The sequence below is a fragment of the Sciurus vulgaris genome (assembly GCF_902686455.1).
Source record: "Sciurus vulgaris genome assembly, chromosome: 6".
Classification (NCBI taxonomy): domain Eukaryota; kingdom Metazoa; phylum Chordata; class Mammalia; order Rodentia; family Sciuridae; genus Sciurus; species Sciurus vulgaris.
Genome location: NC_136466.1, coordinates 70723263 through 70749251, shown reverse-complemented (window position 1 = coordinate 70749251; position 25989 = coordinate 70723263). Strand labels below are relative to the sequence as shown.

Below are 25989 nucleotides of genomic sequence, written 5' to 3'. Positions count from 1 at the left end.
CATGTATCTGAGAAAGATATTTCCAGAACATAGAAGATAAGTTCTCCAGATTAATAAGGAAACAGGTAAATGTCCCAAATAGCAAGCACTTCACAAGAATGTGTAATAATGACCAGTATTTGAAAATATGTATGATTTCATGAATCACCAGGAAAATGCTAATTAAAACCACAAATGATATTAGTACACACTCAGTAGAGTGGTTAAAACTGCAGAGACAATATCGAATGTTGATAAGGATATGAAGAAACTGGAATTCTCATACATTGCTGGTTTTACTCCAAATACTTTTGAAAAAAATTTGATATTTACAAAATCTAAATATATATGCATGCATTAATGCACAAGAATCCAAATTGAATGAATAAATTCAACATATATTGTGTAGTACCCCCAAAAAACACCCTCAAATCTGGAACAACCCCAATTTTCATCAACTGGAGAATGTATAAACATATCAAGGTATATTCACACATTTGAGTAATAGAGCAAAACAAATTAGAACAACATGACACAGATCCATTTTACTTAAGAGAATGTTAACTGAATAAAGTTCAAAAGAAGTCAGAGATAGCTATGATAATAGAAATCAGGATAGTGCTTAACTTTTGGGAGGGAGGGTCAAAACAATGAAATAAGAATTCTTGGGTTTTGATAGTGTTTCAACTTTTAATCTAGGATATTTTTATATAAGTGTATACATTTTTTTAATTTACTGAACTGAGATTCACTGTAGTTTATTCATGTATATACATATGAAAGTTCAGTCAGATTCATTCCACCGCTATTCCCCTAACCTGTCCCTCCTTCCTTACTTCCAGCTGCTCTACTGATTATTTTTCTGTTTTGATGGAATACACCATACTCCCCAGCCATTTCACCATTAACTTCTACATAACACAGAAAATATTCAAAATTTGATGTTGGGGATTGAATTAGAAAAGATTACTTACATTCTTTTGTGATTATGCTAAAGCACAATATAATGTTATATATAACTAAAAAAAGAATGAGTGTGAAGTACACCCAACTAGAAGGTGGCATTTAGCCAAAATCTTTCTCTACTTCTAATTTAAAAAAATATCCTGAGATGTACATTTATGATTTGTAACATTTTCAGCTGGCATGTTATAATTGAAATTTAAAGTGATCTTTGTAAAGCTGAAATTTTTGTAGATATCTATTATCATTAATTTCTTAAATTTAATGAAATCATAACCCCACAAGGAAAGTTTCTTCCTATATTCAAAAATAGGAAGAGAACACTAATATATCACATCAGTTTGTTCCTACAGGTATTCTTTCACTGAAGATCAAATATAAAAAACGTTTATTTAGAATTAAAATAACTTGGAGATACAAATTAGTGTGCTTTTGTGATTACAAGGGTATTGATACACAGCAGGTTTAGAATTTGGAATGAAATGTCAAATACTATGTGCAAAAGTAAGTGCGGACGCCTGGTGGCGCTGCAGGCTAAGCGTGTGAATAATGGGCTCCGGATGCCCACGACGCCATTGAGCTGGGAATCAAAACTCTGAGAGCTCCCTAAAAGAAGGAGGCGTTTCAGGTGACCTCCAGAACACAGATATTCAAAGAAAGCATCGTTCTAAGTGCGTGTCACACAGAAACATTAACTGAAGATAATTTATCATCTCAGTGGATTGAACACCGAATTGAATGAACAGCGCCTTCTGGACGGATTTGAACGATGGAGACTGCACTAGGAAAACCGCCACAGAGAGGGCAAGTTATTTTACTTGTTATGCTGTTGTTTTTGTGGGAGGCTGACTCTGAGGCAATTAGGTATTCCGTGCCAGAAGAAACAGAAAGTGGCTACTCTGTGGCCAACCTGGCAAAAGATCTGGGGCTCAGGGTTGGGGAGCTGGCCACTCGGGGTGCGCGAATCCATCACAAAGGCAGCAAACAGCTCTTGCAGCTCGATGTAAAGACTGGTGATTTGCTTCTACAGGAAAAACTAGACCGGGAGGTGCTGTGTGGGGCGGTAGAACCCTGTATATTGCATTTCCAACTGTTACTAGAACACCCGGTGCAGTTGTTTCAGGTTGATGTGCAACTCACAGATGTAAATGACCATTCTCCAGAATTCCTGGACAGGGAAATGATCCTTAGAATCCCTGAGAGTGTCCAGCCAGGGACTGTGTTTGCTTTGAAATCAGCTCAGGACTTGGACATAGGTAGCAACAGTGTTCGGAACTACACAATCAGCCCCAACTCCAATTTTCGTGTTGTTACTCACAATCGTGGAGATGGCAGAAAATACCCAGAGCTGGCGTTGGGCAAAGCTCTGGACAGGGAGGAAGAGCCTGAGCTCATTTTAACCCTCACAGCGCTTGATGGTGGGGTGCCACCCAGGTCTGGAACCGTCATAGTACGCATTGAAGTGATAGACATCAATGATAGCGCACCTGAATTTTTACAGTCCGTGTATGAAGTACAGGTTCCTGAGAACAGTCCCATAAACTCGTTAGTTCTTATTGTCTCTGCTCGAGATTTACATGCAGGAACATATGGGAGTGTAGCCTACTCTTTATTCGAAGCTGATGAAGTTTCTCGACCATTCGCCATAAACGGAAAAACGGGAGAAATTCGTCTGCAAAAAACATTGGATTTTGAAGCAATACAACATTATATTGTAGAAATTACAGCCACGGATGGCGGAGGGCTTGTAGGGAAATGTACAGTGGCCATAGAAGTGGTGGATGTGAATGACAATGCTCCTGAACTGACCATGTCCATGGTCAGGAGCTCTATCCCAGAAAACTCCCCTGAGACTGTAGTTGCCATTTTCAGCGTTTCTGATCCAGACTACAGGGACAATTGTAGGATGGTCTGCTCCATACAAAATGATCTCCCCTTCCTCTTGAAGCCCACATTTAAGAACTTTTACACCTTGGTGACAGAGAGCCCGCTGGACAGAGAGAGCAGAGCCCAGTACAACATCACCATCACAGTCACCGACTTGGGGACACCAAGGCTGAAAACCGAGCACAGCATAACCGTCCTGGTCTCCGACGTCAACGACAACGCCCCTGCCTTCTCGCAGACGTCCTACACGCTGTCGGTGCGCGAGAACAACAGCCCCGCCCTGCACATAGGCGGCGTCAGCGCCACAGACAGAGACTCAGGCAGCAACGCCCAGCTGACCTACTCGCTGCTGCCGCCCCACGACCCGCACCTGCCCCTCGCCTCGCTGGTCTCCATCAACGCCGACAACGGGCAGCTGTTCGCGCTGAGGGCGCTGGACTTCGAGGCCCTGCAGGCGTTCGAGTTCCGCGTGGGCGCCACAGACCGAGGCTTGCCCGCGCTGAGCAGCCAGGCGCTGGTGCGCGTCGTGGTGCTGGACGACAACGACAACTCGCCCTTCGTGCTCTACCCGCTGCAGAACGCCTCTGCGCCCTGCACCGAGCTGGTGCCCAGGGCGGCAGAGCCGGGCTACCTGGTCACCAAGGTGGTGGCGGTGGACGGAGACTCGGGCCAGAACGCCTGGCTGTCGTTCCAGCTGCTCAAGGCCACGGAGCCCGGGCTGTTTGGCGTGTGGGCGCACAATGGCGAGGTGCGCACCGCCAGGCTGCTGAGCGAGCGCGACGCGGCCAGGCACAGGCTGGTGGTGCTGGTCAAGGACAATGGCGAGCCGCCGCTGTCTGCCAGCGTCACGCTGCACGTGCTGCTGGTGGAAGGCTTCTCGCAGCCCTACCTGCAGCTGCCGGAAGTGGCGCCCGAGCGCGCGCAGGCCGACTCGCTGACAGTCTACTTGGTCATCGCCCTGGCCTCGGTGTCGTCGCTCTTCCTCTTTTCCGTGCTGGTGTTTGTGGCGGTGAGGCTGTGCAGGAGGAGCAGGGCAGCGCCGCTGGGTGTGTGCTCTGTGCCTGAGGGCCACTTTCCTAGTCACCTGCTGGATGTTAGTGGCACTGGGACCCTGTCCCAGAGTTACCAGTATGAGGTGTGTCTGGCAGGAGACTCTGGGTCTGGTGAGTTCAAATTCCTGAAGCAGATATTCCCCAACTTCTTGGTTCAGGACTCTGGGAGAGAAGTTAAGGAAAATTCCAACTGCAGAAATAGCTTTGTATTCAGTTAATTGTTATATTTTGTTCTAAGTTTGGCAAAATTCCTATTGCAATTTATCTTTCTTTAGTAATTCTAGTGATATTAAAGTGTTCTTAACCACTAGTCCAAACCTATGAATATTTCCGATAGCTCTGAGTTGTTTTTTTTTTTTGGCATTATTCATGAACATTTTTAGTCATATGTAGTATATATTTTCTCCATTGCTGATCATCTCTTCACCGCTAGTTTTTCATAACTAAATTAAACAAGTAGTTGAAAACAATTTATTTTAATGAACTTCTTGATGCATATCATGAACCATTTACAGACTTGTATGAAATCTTGAATTTCCCTGTATTTTGGTACCCATCTTTAAAACATAAGTTTATCTTTCAATACCAGAGTGTTGGTCTTGAAATAAATTTATGGTTATACTACCAGGTTAAGTCCACTGAGTAGCCATTAGCGTAAAACCTATCCTACTTGTTTTTCTCAAATTGCATGTCAATATCATATTTCATTAAAATATTAATACACAAAAAGTATGACCCTTTTCCTATTATGAGCACCACATATGTAAGACAATGATATTTTATTTTTTACTACTTATTTAATACATTGTAATTGTTCCATAAATACTAACATTTAAGATTTTTAATAAATCTCATTTAAGATAAACTAATGGGAGACTCTCCTGTAATTTGCCATCCCCCTTCATTAAATAAAACTATAAAGTCACTGCTTCACATAATCATATTCAAAGAATAAACCCAGAGCCTGAATTATGCCCTAAATACCTCCAAAGAAATCAGGACTCTTGAGGGCCTCATATATCTACTTGTTCTTTTGCTCCATAAATACATGACCAAGTGGAATTACTCTGTGCATTTCCTTTGGTTTTCCTGAAGATTCTCCTGTCTTTTCAAAATCAGGAAATTTTTTCTGCATTTTTGATATTCTGTTTATTTCTTGTGAATGTTTTGTACTTTGTAGATGTGAACAGTCTTTGTCAACAACATAGTAGACTTCTTCTTGATGTTTAATTATCTTCAGTTTTGTTCTTTAATGTTATTTGAATTTTTCAATGACATCAAAGTTGCATTTATATGAACTAAGAGTTTATTTTGTCCTTGAGTAGCTTGAACAGTAATGAATTAATTTGAATTACAATAGTTCTCAGTTATGTTCAATAAGTCTAGTGAGTTAGTTGAGTGAGTGCTAATTGGTTAAATGTAGATTGATAAAAGAAATTTCATTGAATTTCTGGCAGAATATGAGCAGTTAAAGAGCTTATTTTATAATCTAACTTTTTAAAAATCTCAAGAATTATTTTACTGGCTATTAAATACTTGTGCTTTTCCTGAATTACTAATTTTCTGATGATGTAATAAAAAAAGGTCATTAGGTCAGTTTCAAAACAAAGTTTGTAGTCATGATTCAATTGAAACGTTTGAAGTGAAGAAGAGATAAAAGTGAGAATAGAATTAAATACAAACATAAACAAGATATAATTATGGTAGTTTACATTAATGATTTCTCCCCCATTTATTATCACTTATTTTCATACACTTTTGTGTATGAAAAGTTATGTCTGGTTTAGGTTTTCACAAATATCTTTCAAGATCATGAAAATTTAAGTTCACTTTTCATAAGTCTAATTTGTATGATCACACACAGGAGACTGGACAGATGATCATCTGGAACCCACCCGTTCATAAAGTTTGGATCATTCGTTTCCAGCTAGGGGATGCAAACAGAACATAGAAAAGATCAACATTTTGAAATTCAGTCACTGGGATTTAGTAGTGAACATGTTCCAAATCTTATTGACAACATGCCTGCCATATGAAAATACACGAATTTTACTGTTACAGAACCAAGATAGAGTATGGAGGCTAGTATCTTGATAATGACACCCATTTCAATATGGTTTTTGTCAAATGCTTGTATTGGCAAATTCATGTTTTATAATTCCTTTTCTGTTGTCTTTAGTGAGTTTAACATGTGCAGTTTGGAGGACAGAAATTCTGCTGAAGTCAATGTGGCCCATATCACTTTAAGATCCCTCTTCTTTTACGATAAACGTTTCAAAATATATTTTTAAAAAGTATGACATTAAAACATGCATGTATTTACTGAGATTCTGCTTCCAAGTTAGATGCAGTATCTGGAAGCATAAAACAACATTAAAACTGGCCAAAAGTCAAAAATCATCTCTTTATAGCAACAGAAACCAGATGATATAAGACCTGAATGGGCTCAGATTTTTGAGAAGGAATATTCCTGGGGATGAGAACTAAATCCTACAGTCAATTTTCCCCCAAAGAAATTGTGTAAATCTGAAAACAAACGACAGTCTTTTGTTAGGAATTTCAGTAGACTTTGGAAGACTGGAGGATTTAAGCTCAGGATCAGTTTCCCCCTCAGGGCACTTGGCAAACTCAAAGCATGTTGGGGAATACTAAACACAAATGGAAAACTCTTGAAAAGCAGAGTAAGGTTCTTGTGGTTATACAAAGATTAGAGTTTGGGATTTCCACAGGAAGGGACTATAGAGGATATACTAAATTCTCAACTGAAAATTCTGTAAGGGTAGAGTTTATCATGATTTCAAAGAATCTTGATTGAGCCCAGTGCCTATTTTAAGACAATTTGTTTAGATAGGGCTCTGTGAAGCTACCAGAAGAAAAAGTGAGCTCTTCCTGGAGGAAGATAATATCATCTTGATCCTGAACAGTTTTTTTTTACATAAATATCCAAAATTCAGAGAAAAATTAGTAGGTTCTTATGCATGTATATGTGCACATAGACACACATAATCACACAACTGGATGGTACAGATAAAATAGAGCAAAAACATAAGCCCCAAAATGCAGGATGATCCAGATATTAGAATTATTTGACAAACATGTTAAACTAAGTATGGCTAACCTGCTAAAAATAAGGAACAATAGAGAAAATAGATATAAAGAGAATTTTACCCAACCATTGAAAATGTAAAATGGAAATTAATTCTATAACTAAAAGATATAATACCTGATATACAACTAAATTACTTAATGTCATTGACATTAAGGAATACAGTATCAGTGCATGCAGTTAAGTCAATATAAAACATAGAAATGCAAAGAGAAAAAATAATGAAAAATATAGAAAAGAACCTTACTGACTTGTGGGATATAATGAAAATCTCAAACATACATATTGTAATCGTAGGATAAAAGAGAGTAAGAGTGGGTAATAAGCAATAATTAAACAGATAATGACAAAATTGATAAAAGTGATTCTGCTTCAAGATACTTAGTGAAACCTAAATAGGATAAATACAAAGAAAGCACAACTAGGCATATTGTAGGAAAGTTGCTCAAGACAAAGTAATAAAAATTAAACCAACCACATAAAAATGATTTATTACTTTTAAAGAACCATAAGTTAAATGGAGATCTTTTTAACATAAATCAATGAAACCAACAGGCAAAGAATTAATTTTTTAAGAACCTAGAAGAAATTTATTACCAAACTAGAATTCTATTACCAGAAAACATAACCATTGAACAGGATATTCTAATACTTTTTTTCAAACAAACAAAATCTGAAGAGAATTAATCAGTCGCATCTGTAATAAAGGAAATGCTTTTAATGAACATCATTGGGCAAAATGAAAAGAGATCACATAATTACAGGAAGAAATAAAAAGAGAACGGAAGGGTAAATATAAATGAGGATTGATCTAATGTTTATTATACTAGACAGTCATGGTAGTTTCTTAAAGGATTTAAAATATGCATGACATTTAAATTCATAATAGCAAAACATCAAAGTACATGGAGTTAGAGATTTATAAGGTTCTAACCATTATCTCATGAAAGTAGAAAAATTTGTGGTGGATTCTTGTATATCACAGTTGTGTCTTGTAATAAAGAATAACCAAAAATAAGTGAAGGTAAATAAAAAATGACTAGTATTCCAATAATCTATAAGAAGATCAAAACCTTAGAGGCAAATTGAAAAATAATTATATTTAAGTGTGGATTTAAAGATCTTAGCTATTACATTAATTTTAATTGGATTAAGTAATTAAATTAAACAATCAAAATATTCATACTACATTTAAGAAAAACTCAAATATGTACTAACAGATAAATGTGTATGAGAGAGAAAGAGAGAAAACAGAGTGAAAGTTAAAAATGAGATAATGTGTTTAGTACACTAGCCAAAGTAAACTTTATGTAGCTATATTCACATAAGACAAAGGAGACTTTAAGGATAGATTCATTGCTAGTGATAAAGACAACTTTTGCATAATAATAAAAAGGCAAAGAAATATACCAGAAATAAGTGAGGTTCAAGACTGCATATTTCTCTACAGGCTAACTACAAAATATAAAAAGGTTAGATGGCAGAATACAAATACAACCATATTGGGAGAGTTCATTATAACTCTGTCCATTCCTAACAGAATAAGAAGACCACACACACACACACACACACACACGAACACTGAAGTGCTGAACAATGCAAACATCATATTCAAATACGCTGATATACATAACACACTAAAACACACATTATTCTTACATGCATAAAAATTTTAAAAATTGTCTATATTCCAGATCATAAAACAAACCTCATTTTTAATAAAAGGAATTGAAATCACTTGGCATGCTTTTTGATTGTAACAGAATAAGGTAGAGATTAAAATATGACAAGAAGTACCCAAATGCTTCAAAGTTAAATAACAGAACCCACAAATCAAAGGAAAAATCACAACAAAAGTTTCCAAATAATTTAAACTGGGTAAAAAAATGTCAAGAACTGACATATGAACACAACTTGGAAATGGAAAGCTAAACATACATAATAGAAAAGAAAGACTAAAAATCAATTATGAAAGCTCTGATCTCAAAAAGCTAGAAAAAGAACAGCAATTCAAAAGTGAATAATGAAGGTAGTTGCACATACAAAATATACAATACACAACAGATAGCAACAGAGTAAATTGGTAATTTACTGAATGTGGATTCTTCATAATTATTAGCAAAATTAAAACTCTTTAATCAAGACAACCAAAGAAAAAACCAGTTACCATTATTAGGAGTAAAAAAAAATGAAAATCACTATCAATCCTACAGACATTTTAATAATAAAAAGTAGATTTGTGAACAGTTTTATGCTAACATAGTGTATCTCTTTACCCTATGATCATTTTTTCTGTGACTCTAAATTTGTTCTTTAAAATAGCCTATTGTTTTTAGGTCAGGTGCAGTGGTACATGTCCATAATCCCAGGGGCTGGGGAGGCTGAGGCAGGAGGATCAAGAGTTCAAAGCAGCTTCAGCAAAAATGAGGTGCTAAGCAACTCAGTGAGACTCTGTTTCTAAATAAAATACAAAATAGGGCTGGGGTATGGCTTAGTGGTTGAGTGACCCTGAGTTGAATCCCCAGAACACCAAAAAAAAAAAAAAAAAAAAAAAAAAAAAAAAAAAAAAAAAAAAAACACCCAAAAGTCTATTGGTTTAAAAATGGAAGTCTTACTTTCAAATAATAAAACCCATGGCAAAGCTATATTGACTAAGGCAATGTAGTATTGCAAGATGAACAAACGGAAAAGTTGAAACTTGAGCAGACCTGATTTAATAATGAAGCTTTTGAAATAATGTGGAATGGATTATCTTTTCAAAAGATGGTATAAAGGCATGTGAATATCTTTTGACTCTAACCAGATTTATCTGAAAAAATAAATTTAGTTTGGTTACAGCATTTGATGGGAAAAAGTATTGTAATTAATATTTCAAACTATATCATATAAGAATAAGACATTTGATTATGCAAGGATTAAAATACAACACAAAATTGCTAACCAAACATGAAAAGTATTTATAAATCAAACTAAATTAAAGAAGTTTTATTGATCAAAGACACCATAATAGAAATTAAAATACAAAACACAAGAGTGGGAGAAGATATTTGTAATATATAAAAAGCACCTATACCCATAATATAAAAGTACTTCTATGGACCAAAAAAGCAAACACACTAATGGCCCAATAAGAAAAATGACAAAAGACTTGAACAAGTACTTCACAAGAATGTGTCCTAATGGTAAATAAACATGAGAAATTGTAAATAATTTTGTTAATCACCAGGAAAGTTAAAATCAGACATACAAACCTATATCACCTGACACTCAATAGAGTGTATAGAACTGAAATGACAACATTAATTGTTGACAAAGATATGAAGCAACTGGAACTCTCATACTTTATTGGTACTGGAAAAGCTACTTTTGAAAAATGTTTCACAGTATTTTCTAAAACTAAATATATGTGTACATCTTAATGCACAGCAACACAACTAATATGAATATATTCAGAATATATACATACACATGGTCACCAAAAGACAAGTACAAGAATATTCATAACAATACTACTGAAAAAAGGGCTCAAAACTGTAAAAACACTAATGATCATGACCTGAAGAATGCATAAACAAACCATGACATATTCACACATAAACTATTATAAAGCCAGGAGAATAAAACAAATAAGAATGACCTGCCACCTATTAATTTTATAAAAATATTGAATGAAAAATACAAGAGAGTAATTCTCTAAAACTCCATATGTATGAAAGTACAAAAATCCAAAAAAATAACTACGAGAATAGAATCTAGGAAAGTGCTTATGTTTTGGGGTAATTCAGTAATTAGACAATGGCAGGACAGGATTTCCTGAGTTTGGGCAGCATTCTATTTTTAATCTAAATTCGATTTATAGGGGTGAATCGACCTCCTTTAAAAATACAGAGTGGTACACTTGCATTTGTGCCTTTTTTGGAGTTATTTTAGGCCTCAAAATTAAAGTAATTTTTATAAAATTTTAGAACTTTTAGGTGTCCATTACCAAACGTTTTTTCAATATAATCAAAGTATGAACCAACACAGTTTCTTCTTGTACTCAAAAGATACTGTTATGGAGAATATTAACATTATTTTATTTGTTTGCTATTTATTTATTTATTTATTTTTGGTACTAGAGATTGAAAACAGGAGCACCTAACCACTGAGCGATATCCCCAGCCCGTTTTGTTTTTTATTTTGAGACAGGGTCTCCTCAAGTTGCCGAGGCTGCCTTTGAATATGCCAATCTTTTACTTCAAACACCCTAGCCGCTGGGATTGGGGGGATTTGTTAGTTAAATGGGTATTCTTACACTGAAGAAATCATTCGGGCGAAAGTTTATTTAGAACTTCTAATAACTTGGAGATACAATTTAGGGTACATTTGTGATTACAAGGGTATTAATAAATAGCAGTATTGGAATTTGGAATGAACTAGCAAATAGTACATGCAATAGTAAGTAAGGACGCCTGGTGGCACTGCAGGCTAAGAGTGTGAATATTTGGTTCTGCGGATGCACGGGACGCCATTGAGCTAAGAATCAGAATTATGAATGCTGCCTAAAAGAAAGAGGTGTTTCAGGTGAACTCCAGGAGATAGATCTTCAGAGAAGGCATTGTTCTAAGTGCATGTCACAGAAATATTAAATTCAAGATCGTTTAACTAAATCATCTCAGTGGATTGCATACCAAATTGAAGGAACCGCACCTTCTGGACAGATTTGAACAATGGAGACTGTGCTAGGAAAATCACCGCAGAAAAGGCAAGTTATTTTTCTTGTTATGCTATTGTTTTTGTGGGAGGCTGACTCTGAGGCAATTAGGTATTCCGTGCCAGAAGAAACAGAAAGTGGCTACTCTGTGGCCAACCTGGGAAAAGATCTGGGGCTCAGGGTGGGGGAGCTGGCCACTCGGGGTGCGCGAATCCATCACAAAGGCAGCAAACAGCTCTTGCAGCTCGATGTAAAGACTGGCGATTTGCTTCTACAGGAAAAACTAGACCGGGAGGTGCTGTGTGGGGCGGTAGAACCCTGTATATTGCATTTCCAACTGTTACTAGAACACCCAGTACAGTTCTTTCAAATTGACGTGCTACTAACAGATGTAAATGACCACTCTCCAGAATTCCTGGACAGGGAAATGATCCTTAGAATCCCAGAGAGCGTCCAGCCAGGGACTGTGTTTGCTTTGAAATCAGCTCAGGACTCTGACATAGGGAGCAACAGTATACAGAACTACACAATCAGCCCCAACTCCAATTTTCGTGTTGTTACTCACAATCGCGGAGATGGCAGTAAATACCCAGAACTGGTGTTGGGCAAAGCTCTGGACAGGGAGAAAGAGCCTGAGCTCATTATAACCCTCACAGCGCTGGATGGTGGGGTGCCACCCAGGTCTGGAACCGTCACAGTACGCATTGAAGTGATAGACATCAATGATAACACACCCGAATTTTTACAATCGCTGTATGAAGTACAGGTTCCTGAGAACACTCCCATAAACTCGTTAGTTCTCATTGTCTCTGCTCGTGATTTAGATGCAGGAACACATGGGAGTGTAGTCTACACACTATTTCAAGGTGATGAAATTTCTCAACCATTTGTAATAGACGAAATAACAGGAGAAATTCGTCTGCAAAGGGCTTTGGACTATGAGGTACATCAACATTATACCATAGAAATTGCAGCCACTGATGGAGGAGGCCTTGTGGGGAAATGCACTGTGGCCATAGAAGTGGTGGATGTGAATGACAATGCTCCTGAACTGACCATGTCCATGGTCAGGAGCTCTATCCCAGAAAACTCCCCAGAAACTCTAGTTGCCATTTTCAGCATTTCTGATCCAGACTCTGGGGACAATGCTAGGATGGTCTGCTCCATACAAAACGATCTCCCCTTCCTCTTGAAGCCCACATTTAAGAACTTTTACACCTTGGTGACAGAGGGCCCGCTGGACAGAGAGAGCAGAGCCCAGTACAACATCACCATCACAGTCACCGACTTGGGGACACCCAGACTGGAAACCGAGCACAGCATAACCGTCCTGGTCTCCGACGTCAACGACAACGCCCCTGCCTTCTCGCAGATGTCCTACACGCTGTCGGTGCGCGAGAACAACAGCCCCGCCCTGCACATAGGCGGCGTCAGCGCCACAGACAGAGACTCAGGCAGCAACGCCCAGCTGACCTACTCGCTGCTGCCGCCCCACGACCCGCACCTGCCCCTCGCCTCGCTGGTCTCCATCAACGCCGACAACGGCCAGCTGTTCGCGCTGAGGGCGCTGGACTTCGAGGCCCTGCAGGCGTTCGAGTTCCGCGTGGGCGCCACAGACCGAGGCTCGCCCGCGCTGAGCAGCCAGGCGCTGGTGCGCGTCGTGGTGCTGGACGACAACGACAACTCGCCCTTCGTGCTCTACCCGCTGCAGAACGCCTCTGCGCCCTGCACCGAGCTGGTGCCCAGGGCGGCAGAGCCGGGCTACCTGGTCACCAAGGTGGTGGCGGTGGACGGAGACTCGGGCCAGAACGCCTGGCTGTCGTTCCAGCTGCTCAAGGCCACGGAGCCCGGGCTGTTTGGCGTGTGGGCGCACAATGGCGAGGTGCGCACCGCCAGGCTGCTGAGCGAGCGCGACGCGGCCAGGCACAGGCTGGTGGTGCTGGTCAAGGACAATGGCGAGCCGCCGCTGTCTGCCAGCGTCACGCTGCACGTGCTGCTGGTGGATGGCTTCTCGCAGCCCTACCTGCCGCTGCCGGAAGTGGCGCCCGAGCGCGCGCAGGCCGACTCGCTGACAGTCTACTTGGTCATCGCCCTGGCCTCGGTGTCGTCGCTCTTCCTCTTTTCCGTGCTGGTGTTTGTGGCGGTGAGGCTGTGCAGGAGGAGCAGGGCGGCGCCGCTGGGTGTGTGCTCTGTGCCTGAGGACCACTTTCCTGGACATCTGGTGGATGTCAGTGGCACTGGGACCCTGTGTCAGAGTTACCAGTATGAGGTGTGTTTGACTGGAGACTCTGGGACTAGGGACTTCAAGTTTCTGAAGCCCATTTTCTCCAACCTACCTCCCCCCAGCGCCAGAGAAGAAACACATTAAAATGTTACCTTCAGGAATAGCCTTGATTCCAATAATGTGATTATATTGCATTGTTTTCCACCACTTATCTATAACTTATCCGGATTAAGCATTAGAGCGTGTCCTGGAGGAAAAGTACCCCTTCAAGTATAGCTTTGATTTCCCTTTTGTAGTGAATTTGTTCTCTGATGTTTATCTTGTCTAATTTTGAAAAACTCAATTTTACTTTATTGCATTTATGTACTTACATGTTAAGGGTTGTTTTTTCTGAGACTTTCTACTCTTCCTTTCATATTTCCCATCATATACTGGGTTAATAAGTCCAACTGGTAACTTTTCCATTGGTCTTCCTCATTTTGCATCTTTCTACTCCAAAGATTTTAGGTGTTAAATTGAAAAAAAAACCCTTCATTTTATTCATTTTGTTTTCAAACAAATCCATATGTAACAAGTCCAGTATGTGAGAAAGCATAATAAAATGGAAAATATTTACTCTTTTTTTCCAACCCTAAGCATCCTTGGCAAACATTTTTTGGAAAAACTTTTTTATGTGTAGCATACAGAAAGAAAAGTGAACATAACATTCAGCTGGATGTATTTTCACATAGCAAATATAATTGGCACCAGCAGCTTGAGAAAATTTCACTCAACACAAATTATTTCTTCAAATCACTACTAACCCATGTATAATTGATATACTTACTTCACATAGCTTATTTTTGCCTCTTTTTAATTTATATAAATGTAATAATAGAGTATGAACTGCTTTGTGTCTAGTTGCTTTTGCTCAATAATATGTGAAATCTATTCATAATTCTGATTTTAATTTTTTCATTGTCATTGCTGTATTGCATTTCAATGTATTAGTCTACCAAAATTCATTAAATATCCTCTAGACACAAATATGGGTTGGTGCATGGATTCACTGTTATAAATAGCACTGCTCTGAACATTCTCGCAAAGTCAATGGACAGGTTTATGCAGTTCTGTTGGATATGTATATGTATATGGGTAGAATTGCTGCTCATTTAGTAATATTTACTGTTAGTAGATATTTCAAATACTTTCCCAAATTGATTGTGGCACTATTGACAATGTTTGCTTGTACCCATTCCTTTGTATTTTTGCCAACACCTGGTACTGTCTGTTCTTTAAATTTTATCCCACTAGAAACCATTTTTAAACCTTTTCAAAACAACTTTTACATTTACTTCCTTAATATTAATTAATATGTTTACAACAGTTATGGGCTGAATTGAGCTCCTGACCCTTCCAGTTTCATATGAATTGTGAAATCCTACTACATCAGAATGTGACCATATTTAGGGATAGGGCCTATGAAGAGGGAATTACACTAATATTGGGTGGTTTGTGTAGGCCCCAAACAAATAAAACTAATGTCTTTATAAAAGGAAATTATGATATAGAGAAAAGACATACTGGACACATGCATGCACAGAGATGATCATGTCAAGTTGCCAGAATAAGACCATCATCTACAGCAAGGAGAGGGGCTTCAGAATTTAAAAAAATTTTGATCAAAACTTATATTCTGGGCTGGGGAGATAGCTCAGTTGGTAGAGTGCTTGCCTTGCAAGTACAAGGCCCTGGGTTCAATCCCCAGCACTGCAAAACAAAACAAACAAACAAAAAAAAAATCAAAGAAAACAAACAAACAAAAAAATAAAACCAAAAAAACAAAAAAAAAACCCTTATATTCTCCAGAACTGTGAGAAAATACTTTTTGTTTAAGCCACCCATTCTCTGGTATTTGATATGGCATTCCTACAAACAATATTAGTAAGTAATTTTTCAGACATGCTTTTCTTTAGACAATTTACTGTTATGATTGCTGGATATTGCATTTAAAAATAACTTCAATTATTTGTTCTTCACGGAGACCTATATTATTATTTGGGGAACTTCTCTTGTCAAATTGAAACCTCCATTTACTATGCATTAACAATAGCTTCATTGGTATTTTTTATGAATGAAATGAAGACATTCTTATTCTTTCTTTTGTATTTTTCTTCCTTACATTTTTCAACCTCCCTCAGTGAACCTCTACTTTTAATGACATTTTTTTCTATAGACATGTTTTAGAAACTGAAAATACATATTTGAATTTTACTTTTAATGACAATATAAATTATTAATTCCCTACAAACAAAGGTTACCAGAAACATACTTTTTGACTCATTGTAGTACTGGAAACGATAGAAAATAGGAAGCCTTGGTTCACCTTAGGAACAATGTTACTTTTGTACTACTTATAAAGGAGTTCTAGGATTTGAGTTTATGATAGGAAATGTGGGGGAGGGTTTAAAGAATTATAATTAGCTATGGATTGGATGCTTTAAGAAAATGGGAATGAATCTGTGATTAAGTATCTTAGTGAATTTCATTGAGGAAGTGAGGAGAACAAAAGTGAAATGAAAATATAATTGGTGAAGAAGCAGCTTTCACTCATATTTGCAAGGCAGTGGAGGTCTTTGGTCATTGTTTTGGTTTGAACAATATTCTTATTCTGGTATCTGCTCAACCATGAAGTCATTTTATGTTGATCCTGCTCAATCAGAATCACAGAGATCTTCTCTGATGTTGATGTTGGGTGAGATTGCTCATGTCAGTGGGAGATCCTGACCTACGTGAGAGTGTCAGGAGAGTTCCTGGCAACCCATTCTCTCTCAAATATTGTTTATTATAGAGACACAGTGCTTCAATAAGGACTATCATACCTGCTCCTTGGATGAATGCTTGTGCTTCCTGTGTCAATGAAAACAGAATGTTCCTAAAATTAAGATCAAATAAGATTCACCTTAAAATCCTTGAAGTGACTTTACCTGTCTTCCCTTTTTTTTTAAAAAAAATCTCAATCATGAATTCAGCTTCCCATATTTCCTACCTGGAGTCCTCTATCTTTTTGCTTCTGCTAGAATTAAATGGTCTCTGTATCTGTCCAAAACTGCCCTCTGGTCTTCATTCTCTCCTAGTTGATTTCATGGTGTGATGGGACCCTCATCTTCTTTCCTTTTTCATTCCCTCCCTTTGCTATAGTACATCCGAAAAGGGCATGTACAGAACAAACTTACTATGTTTTGCATGCCTGAAAATGTATTTAGTTTTCCCTCATACTTGACTGATGATTCAGTGAGATAGAGAATACTTGCTCTGAAATTTAAAATCATTTATCTATTGATTATTAATCTACAATTTTTAAGAAATCTTACCTAACCTGAATCTTGACTATTTTTCTTCTCTCCTTTTTCACACATATAACATATAAAATATGTAAATTACCTGCATATGCAATGCAATATATGTAATTTCTGTCTCCTTCCTTCCCTCTCAAATTTTAGAATTTATCTATTAGGTGATTTGAATTTCACAATAATGTTATGATTTTTATTCATTCAATTTCTGGACATGATGTAATTATGTATTCTAATGATTCATATTATCTTCATCTCTGAGATATTTCCCTGTACTATTATTCCCTTACCAATTTTGTCCTAAATTTATCTTGTCATTTCTGAGATTTGAGCTTATCATATATGGAACACTTATAATCAATTCTCTATTGTATTAGTGTTTTATTTTGTTATTTTTTTTTTACTTTATATTCTGACATATCTCACTTTGAGTTCCTTCTAGTGTATTTTCAATTTTGGTGTCATATTAAAATCCCTAAGAACAGTTATTTGATTAGACTTATCCATGGGATCATTTCAGAATTTTCACAACTCACTCCATTTCCTGAATTATCTGTTTCTACAGAGTCCATTTTTCTTATTTTACTTTTTCTTTAATTTATTTCTTGCTCTTCTTTTGTTATATATTCTTGGTTTTCATATATCTTGTGAGCCCTGGTTATCTGTTTATATGTAAGAAAGAACAAGATAGATTATTTTCAGCTGCTGCTCTTTTATATACATTCTCTCTCTTTGTGTTAAAGGGTGGTTTCCACCCAGGCTTCTGTCCTGAATAGAAATTCTGACCAGGATGCTCTGTGAGAAGCAATGCAGGGCCAGGTTGATAATGTCAGATGTGACTTTATGGTGGGCTATGATGAGAGGGCAGGAAAGTTTTTTTAGGAAGTGACCCTTAAAATGTCCAAATGCAAAAGTCTCTATTCTAGGATTTCAAAATCTCCATTAAATGTTTTAATGTTCTCTAGAAGATCCCTTTGATTTCTTTAGAAATAAATGAGCCTTAAGATTTTGAGGGAGGTCTTGAGGAGAAATAATTATTAAACTTTATTACATATTATATATAATATATGCTTTCTATGCATTTAACTATTTACAAATTCAGTATATGTACCTCATTTAATCCTTCAAATAATGGTATAATTGGTATTCTTTTTTAGAGTGAACAAATGTACAGAGGTAAACCAGTTTGACAAACATCATTATCTTAAGTCAACTCAGGCTTCTATAATGAAGTGCTATAGACTCAGTAGCTTATAAACAGTTGAAGTCTATTTTTCACAGTTCTGGAGGCTGGCAGTCTGAGCTCAGGGTGCCAGCATGGTTGTATTCTGTTGAGGGCCCTCAACCAGATTATACAATGCTGATTTCTCATTATATCCTCATTATATTCTCTTTATATCACATGCCAAAATAGTGTGAGAGTACTTTCTGGGGTCCCTTATATAGGGGCACTTGCAGAGACATGTTTAAGCAGCTCTAAGATGGCGACTGGCATTGAGCCAAGAGGTGGCGCATAATTAGTGTTAATACGGTGGATCTCTTATGACCTTTTGCCTAATTAGTTAATGTCTCCTTTGTGCTAATGGTCAACAGATGTTCCTCATTCTTTCTTGACTCGTACTGTGGGGCGTGCTTCAATTGTGCTAATCCTAAACTGATTGGCTGCCTTAGGTATATAAGACATTCTCTTCACCTGGGCGGGGGTTGCAGGTTGCAGGATGCAGGACAGAGGCTGCAGGGTGCAGGCTGCAGGCCATAGGCCATACGACATTTGCCACACCCCGCACCTCCAAGAAGCGACCCACCTTTAAGAAGCAGTAGACCTCTGAAAGTGTAGCCTCTCTGAAAGTGTAGCACCTCTAAAATTAAGCAAAGCCTCTCTTTCTCTAAGCAAAGCCTCTCTTCCTCTCAAAGCCTCTCTTCCTCTAAGCAAAGCCTCTCTTCCTCTAGAAACTAGCAAACAAGCAAGGAAGTAGCCCAGATAAAGGTAATAAAAGTAGTTCATTCCCAGTCCACCTCCGATAAATTCCTGCGGGATTGTTGCTGTGGGCAGCAACAGGCACTAATATCATTCCTAAGAGATCTACACTCATGACCCATTTACTTCTGAAAGGCCCTCTTTCCTAATACTATCACATTGGGAGTTAGGATTTCATCAGCCATCTAGCTAGTAAGAACTAAAACGATAATTCAAATCCAGGCAGACTGACTCCAGAGAAATTATTTTCTTCTTTGATTTTTCAATTTTCCTATTTTGAAGTGTATTAAAATTTCCAAAAAGTGTATATAATGTATATATTCAATTTAAAATAAGTAATAGTAAAATGATCATCTATGCTTCTGCTTAACAATTAGAATAATGCCAACCGGAAGTACCTCTTAGCCTCCATATTAACATCTTTTATCCATAGGAAAAAAAACCTCACAGCTTGAATTTTAAATTGATTTTTTATTCTTCATAACTGCAATTGATATGCATAAGTTCTTCAGTAATATGCTGGTTAGTTTTGTCTGTGTTTGCATTTTATGTGAATGGATTCATGTAGTATGGATATTGGTGGGTTTGCTTTTTAAAATCATGGATTTGAATTCATCCATGTTGATAAAATTTTGTATTGTTTTGTAGTATATAAGTACATTCTCACTTTTAAATTCATTTACTCTTGATTGACTTTTTTGTTGTTCTGAATTTAGTCACTGTTAACAATGGTTATATAAGTACATCAAAGAAGGTACTCTTTGAGTCCTGTCAAGAATCAGTATGATATCAAAGTGAATATAATAGACAATTACTAGATACCCCAATGCCAAAAGGACAGGGATATTAGAATTATCTGAAAGAAAATTTCAAAACAGATTTGATGAAGTGCTTCAAACAGTAGTTATGAACCCAGAATAGCCAAAGCAATCCTTAGCAAGAAGAGTGAAACAGGAGGCATCACACTACCAGACCTTAAACTATACTACAGAACAATAGTAAGAAAAATGGCGTGGTACTGGCACCAAAATAGACATGTAGGCAAACGGAACAAAATAGAAGACACAGAGACAAACTCACCTAAATACAGTTATGCCATACTAGACAAAGGTGCCAAAAATATACATTGGAGAAAAGATAGCCTTTCCAACAGATGGTGCTGGAAAAACTGGAAATCCATATGTAACAACATGAAATTAAACCTTTATCTCTCACCTTGCACAAAAATCAACTCAAAGTGGATCAAAGACTTAGGAACTAAGACAGATCCTACGCCTAATAGAAGAAAAAGTAGGCCCAAATCTTCATCATGGTGGGTTTAGGACCTGACTTCCTTAACAAGACTTCTAAAGCACAAGAAGTAAAATTAGGAATCAATAAATGGGATGGATTCAAACTAAAAAGCTTCTTCTCAGAAAAGGGAACAATCAACAATGTGAAAAGAGAGCCTACAGAATGGGAAAAAAATCTTTACCACATGCACCTCAGATAGAGCACTAATCTCCAAGATATATAAAGAACTCAAAAACTTAACACCAAAAAACAAATAACCCAATTAATAAATGGGCTAAGAAACTGAACAGACACTTCACAGAAGATGATATTCAATTGATCAACAAATATATGGAAAAATGTTCATCATCTCTTGTAATAGAGAAATTCAAACTACTCTAAGATTTCTTCATTTCACTCCAATCAGAATGGCAATTATCAAGAATACAAGAAAAAAATAAGTGTTGGTGAGGATGTGGGGAAAAGGTACACTCATACATTGTTGGTGGGACTGCAAACTGGTGCGACAACTTTGGATAGCAGTATGGACATTCCCAGGAAAACCTGGAATAAAACCATTTGACCCAGCTACCCCACTCCTCAGTGTATACCCAAAGGACTTAAAATCAGCATACTACAGTGATGCAGCCACATCAATGTTTATAGCATCTCAATCGCAATAGCTAGACTATGGAACCAACCTAGATGCCCTTCAACAGATGAATGGATAAAGAAAATGTGGTACATATACACAATGGAATATTACTCAGTCTTCAAGAGGAATGAAAGTATGCCATTTGCTGGTAAGTGGATGGAACTTCAGAGTATCATGCTATGTGAAAAGTCAATTCCCCCAAAACCAAAGGTGGAAAGTTTGATGATACATAGTGGGTGGTGGGTAGGGAAGAATGAAGGAACTTTGGATTGTACAGAGGGTAGTGAGGACAGGAGTGGTGTGGGTGGGGAGGGGAAGGACAGTAGATTGTGAGACAGACATTATTACCCTATATACATTATTACCCTATATATTTTCTCTGTCAAAAAATAATGAAAGTGAATAAATAAAAGTTTTAAAAAGTAGCTATGAACATAGTTGAAATACATGAAAAATAGAGTTTCAACAAACAAATGTAAACTCTCACAAAAAATAGAAAATACAAAGGAATACCAGTGGAAATTTTAGAAATCAAATATACAATAATTGAAATAAGAAACCGCAATGGATAGATTCAAGAGCAAAATGGAGAGGATAAAGAATGAATTAGTGGACTTGAAGATAGAACAATGGAATTTATTTAATCTGATTAACAGAGAAAATAGACCGTAAACAAACTAACAGTGTAAGGAGCCCAAGGGACAATAACAAAGGAGGGAACATTTGTGTCATTGCAATTCTAAGAGGAGAGAGTGAAATTGAAAAGAAATAATGGCTGAAAACTTTCCAAATTTGCAAAAGACAAACTCAGAGAATCAAAACTCCAAATGAATCTCAAACAGGATAAACCCAAAGAAACCCACACCAAGAGACATCATAGTCAAATATATGAAAACCAAAAGCAAGGGAAATACTTTGCAAACAGTGAGAGAAAAATGACACCTTACCTATAAAACAATAACAGTTTGAATGACAGTAGATTTCTCCCTCAGAAACCATGGAGGTTAGCTGGCATGGTGGCACATACCTGTTATTCCAGCAACTCAGGAGGCTGAGGAAGGAGAATCACAAGTTCAATGCCAGCCTCCACAACTTAGTGAGATCCTGTCTCAAAATAAAAATTAAAAAGCTCTGGAGATGTAGCTCAATGGTAGAGTGTTCCTGGGTCCTATCCCCACCAGTAAAAAAATTCAAATGCTAAAATAAAAGAACTTTAACCCAGGTTAGATATCTTTCAATCAAAGAATCTATTGCCCGTAAACCTACCCATAAAAGAGGGACTAAAGGAAGTTCTCTACACACAAAAGAAACAATATCTTTTAAAATTAATTTCTCACAGGTGTACACAATGAACTGTGGTATATTCATTTATGTACATAGGATAGTTATATTAGATTTATTCCACTGTCTTTCTTTTTCCTATTCCCCCTCCTTTCCCTTCTGTCCCCTTTGTCTAATCCACTGAACTTCCATTCTCCACCCCCAGACTATCATGCTAAATGAATAAACCAATCCACAAAAAGTCAAAGGTTGAATTTCAAACAACTTATAAAGGAACCTTACCACCACTGAGAAAGAAGAAAGAGCACAAGAAATAAACATATATGTAAACAAAATAAGACTTTCCTCCACCTTTTGTGTTTTCTAAGGTATATTTGGTGGTTGTTTGAAATTGCCTGATGTGATTCTAAATGTACATGGAGGAAATATCTAAGATGATTATGTTATAAATGAAAAGAGTAAGGTAAGGTAAGTTCTCTACACTTTAAGTGGTAAAATAATGATTCTAGGAAACTAACTCATATATATATATATATATATATATATATATATATATATATTACCTAGAACAACCAGTAAAAATGAACAAAGATACTCAAAGAATGGGTTTAAGAAATCATGACTATGTACTCTCTACAAAAAAAATGCAACTATAATGATACAGGCAGATTAAAATCTAAAACAGACAAATATTACAATAATATTAATAATAGTAAAGCAGGATTGGCTATATTAATGTCAGATAATGTAGTCATCAAAGCAAAGAAAATTACCAGAGGCAGGATGGGACATAATACAATGATAAAAGAAGAAAATGCAGGAATCCTACATGTGTATACAGCAAAGCTACAAGATATGTGGAGCCAAAGCTACAGAAATGAAAGGAGAAATAGACAAATCTACAATTATAGTTGGAGACTTCTGTGGCCTTCTCTCATTATCTAATTGATCAATGAGGCAGAAAACCAGCAGATACAGAACTTCACAATAACATCAACAAATGGCATCTCATCTCTATAAATTGTTCCATATAACAACCTCAGAATACAACTTTTTTTCAAATGCTCCCAGAACATATACATGATAGACCACATCCTGGGTTGTAAGACATACCTTAACCAAATTAAAACTGAATCAGACAGAATGTATTCTCCAACCACAATGGACCCGAACTAAAAATCAATAAAGGAAAGGTGAAGGGAAAATATCCACTTGGAAGCTTAACAATATACTTCTAAATAATCCAAGAATCAAAGAAGTAATCTTGAGTGAAATTTAAAAATTCACTCAGTTGAATGGAAAATTTGGAAGACACAGCTGAAGCAGTGCCAAGAAGGAAATGCATAGTACTAAATGAATACATTAGAAAAGAGAAAAGGTCTCAAATTAATATCCCAGAATTGTGCCAGTTCCAACTTCCATCTCAGTTCTAGAAAAGAAAAAAGAATAGAGAAAAACATGCAGGAATAAAATAATAAAGGTAATGGAAGTCAAGAAAATTCAATGCAAAAATAATTGAGAAAATAAATGAAAACAAGTACTGAATCTTTGGAAAATATCAATAAAATGGAAAAACCTGTAGCAACACTGATCTAGAAGTCTTACCCAAAAATTTGAGTTTTCAGGTGTCATTTAGCATCAAAATCTGTTATATCTTCAAACCTTTTTGCAGTGTTATCAATTGAGAGGTTTAGCTATGCAATTGGTTACATGTTATGTTTTTCCTGAATTGATGTGCTTTTCTTTGTATGTAACTCAATCAGAGTCATCAAAGATTCAGGTCATCCCTAAAGGTTAGTTTTTTGCTTTTGATAAAGTTGAAGAATATTTAAAAGTTGTAATATAATTAAAGGAAAACAAATATTTGAAGCAAATAATGGAAATCAATTTGATCAGCTCTACAGTAATTATGTTAACTATGTGAAATTTTATATACTCCACAACATCTCATCAGTAAAAGTAGTATTTCTGGACACTGGTAATAATCCAGTTAAATTATTCTAATTATTCTTTAAAATATCTATCATTTCAGTTTATTTGTATTTTTTAATATTGTCTCCCTTTCCATGTAATATAAAGAGAAGACCAAGGTTTTCCCACCCAATTTTTAAAATTAAATGGAAATGATTTAAGATTATTCCCACTGAAAGAAGGAAATGTTGTGTGTCTTGAAAGAGATGTGAGTTACACTGATGGATTCACTATTAAAATGTTAGTTAAGGGGTGGGAATGTAGTTCAGAGTTAGAGTGATTGGCTAATATGCTCAAGGCCTTGGATTTGATTCTCTGCATTGCAAAATAAATAAATTAATAAATAAATTACTCGTGTGTTTTAATTATGTAAACACTTTCTCAAGTAAAAAACTACAAAAATATTTGGAGGAGGCAGAGTGGAGGGAAAGTTGTACATGAAACAATGTTGTGAAAGTGGATGCTGGGTGCATGGAGGTTCATTCTGTTTACTTTGTATGTGTTGGACATTTTCCATGATAAAAAAATGTTTTATTCATTGTGAGAACATGTATATGGAAGCAGAGTCAATTCAATTCCACACACGTAAATCAAATAAAAGCAAATGAGAGTAAAGCAGAGAAGCATTCCCCTGTAGGAATCTAATATAATTCACTTTCTATTACAAGGAAGTTTCTTGACATATCCAACTGATATCTTTGGGAGAACATTGAGATATTGACTTCTTTCTATCATAACTACCGTTGTTCTCAAAGACGTTACAACAGTCTAAAGTGAGTTTGACACATGCTGTACTGTTGATTAAATTTGCTTTAAAATGATAAACAAATAAACAAGATGTATCTGAGTATGCCTGGTGGCACTGTAGTCATAGAGAGTGAACAAAGGACTCTGAAGGACAAAGATGCTGCTAAGCTGCAATCAGAACTAAGAAATCCCAGAAAGAAAGAAGGATTTATAAATAGCTCTGCTTCAGAGAATAAGCCAAATACATCCAAGATCTTCATGACAGTTGGTTTTATGTCATCTGTCCACTTTGTTATTCATAACCTCATGGAACAGTTCATTCATAGTCAAATTTATAAGATGAATTCTACAGGCCAGTCACATCGATGTTCTCTATCCTTCTGGTTGAGTAGATATTATGTTTAATTATAAAATGATATCAGCTGTTCTGAGCTTAGATTTTATTTTGTTTTATTTATTGTACCTAGAGTTGAAAACAATTTTAAATTCCCATTTGCTTAATTGTTCTCTTTACTGTGCAGACATAATTTCATAACCAAGTAAGACTTTTGGTCATGCCATTTATGAGTCATCTGATTTGGAGAATTTTTTAAATTTTACCATTAGTGTTGCTAACCATCTTTTATATTTCATATAGTTTGTTAATGTTTTGCAAATTTTCTGTACTCACACTACTCATCAGTGATAAGTCACACTCTAAAGACACACACACACACACACACAAATATACTATTTCAACAATTTATTTCTGTTTCTTTCAATGCTTAGTTTACTCTCTACTTTTCCTCTTTAAGAACAAAACAATGCTTAAGTCATCATGAAATTTAAAAAACATTCTCATTTTTC

General features: G+C 36.6%; 2 protein-coding genes across 2 annotated transcripts in view; both read left to right on the top strand.

Moving 5' to 3' along the window:
- Positions 1-25989, top strand: part of LOC306664319 (uncharacterized protein) — a 116612-nt gene that overhangs the window by 57206 nt on the left and 33417 nt on the right.
- On the top strand, positions 1071-15483 carry LOC306664318 (protocadherin beta-17-like). Its single transcript, XM_079145151.1, has 2 exons — positions 1071-4094; positions 11695-15483. Exons 1-2 carry the CDS (start codon positions 1712-1714, stop codon positions 14046-14048), a joined length of 4737 nt encoding a protein of 1578 aa, XP_079001277.1. The 5' UTR covers positions 1071-1711; the 3' UTR covers positions 14049-15483.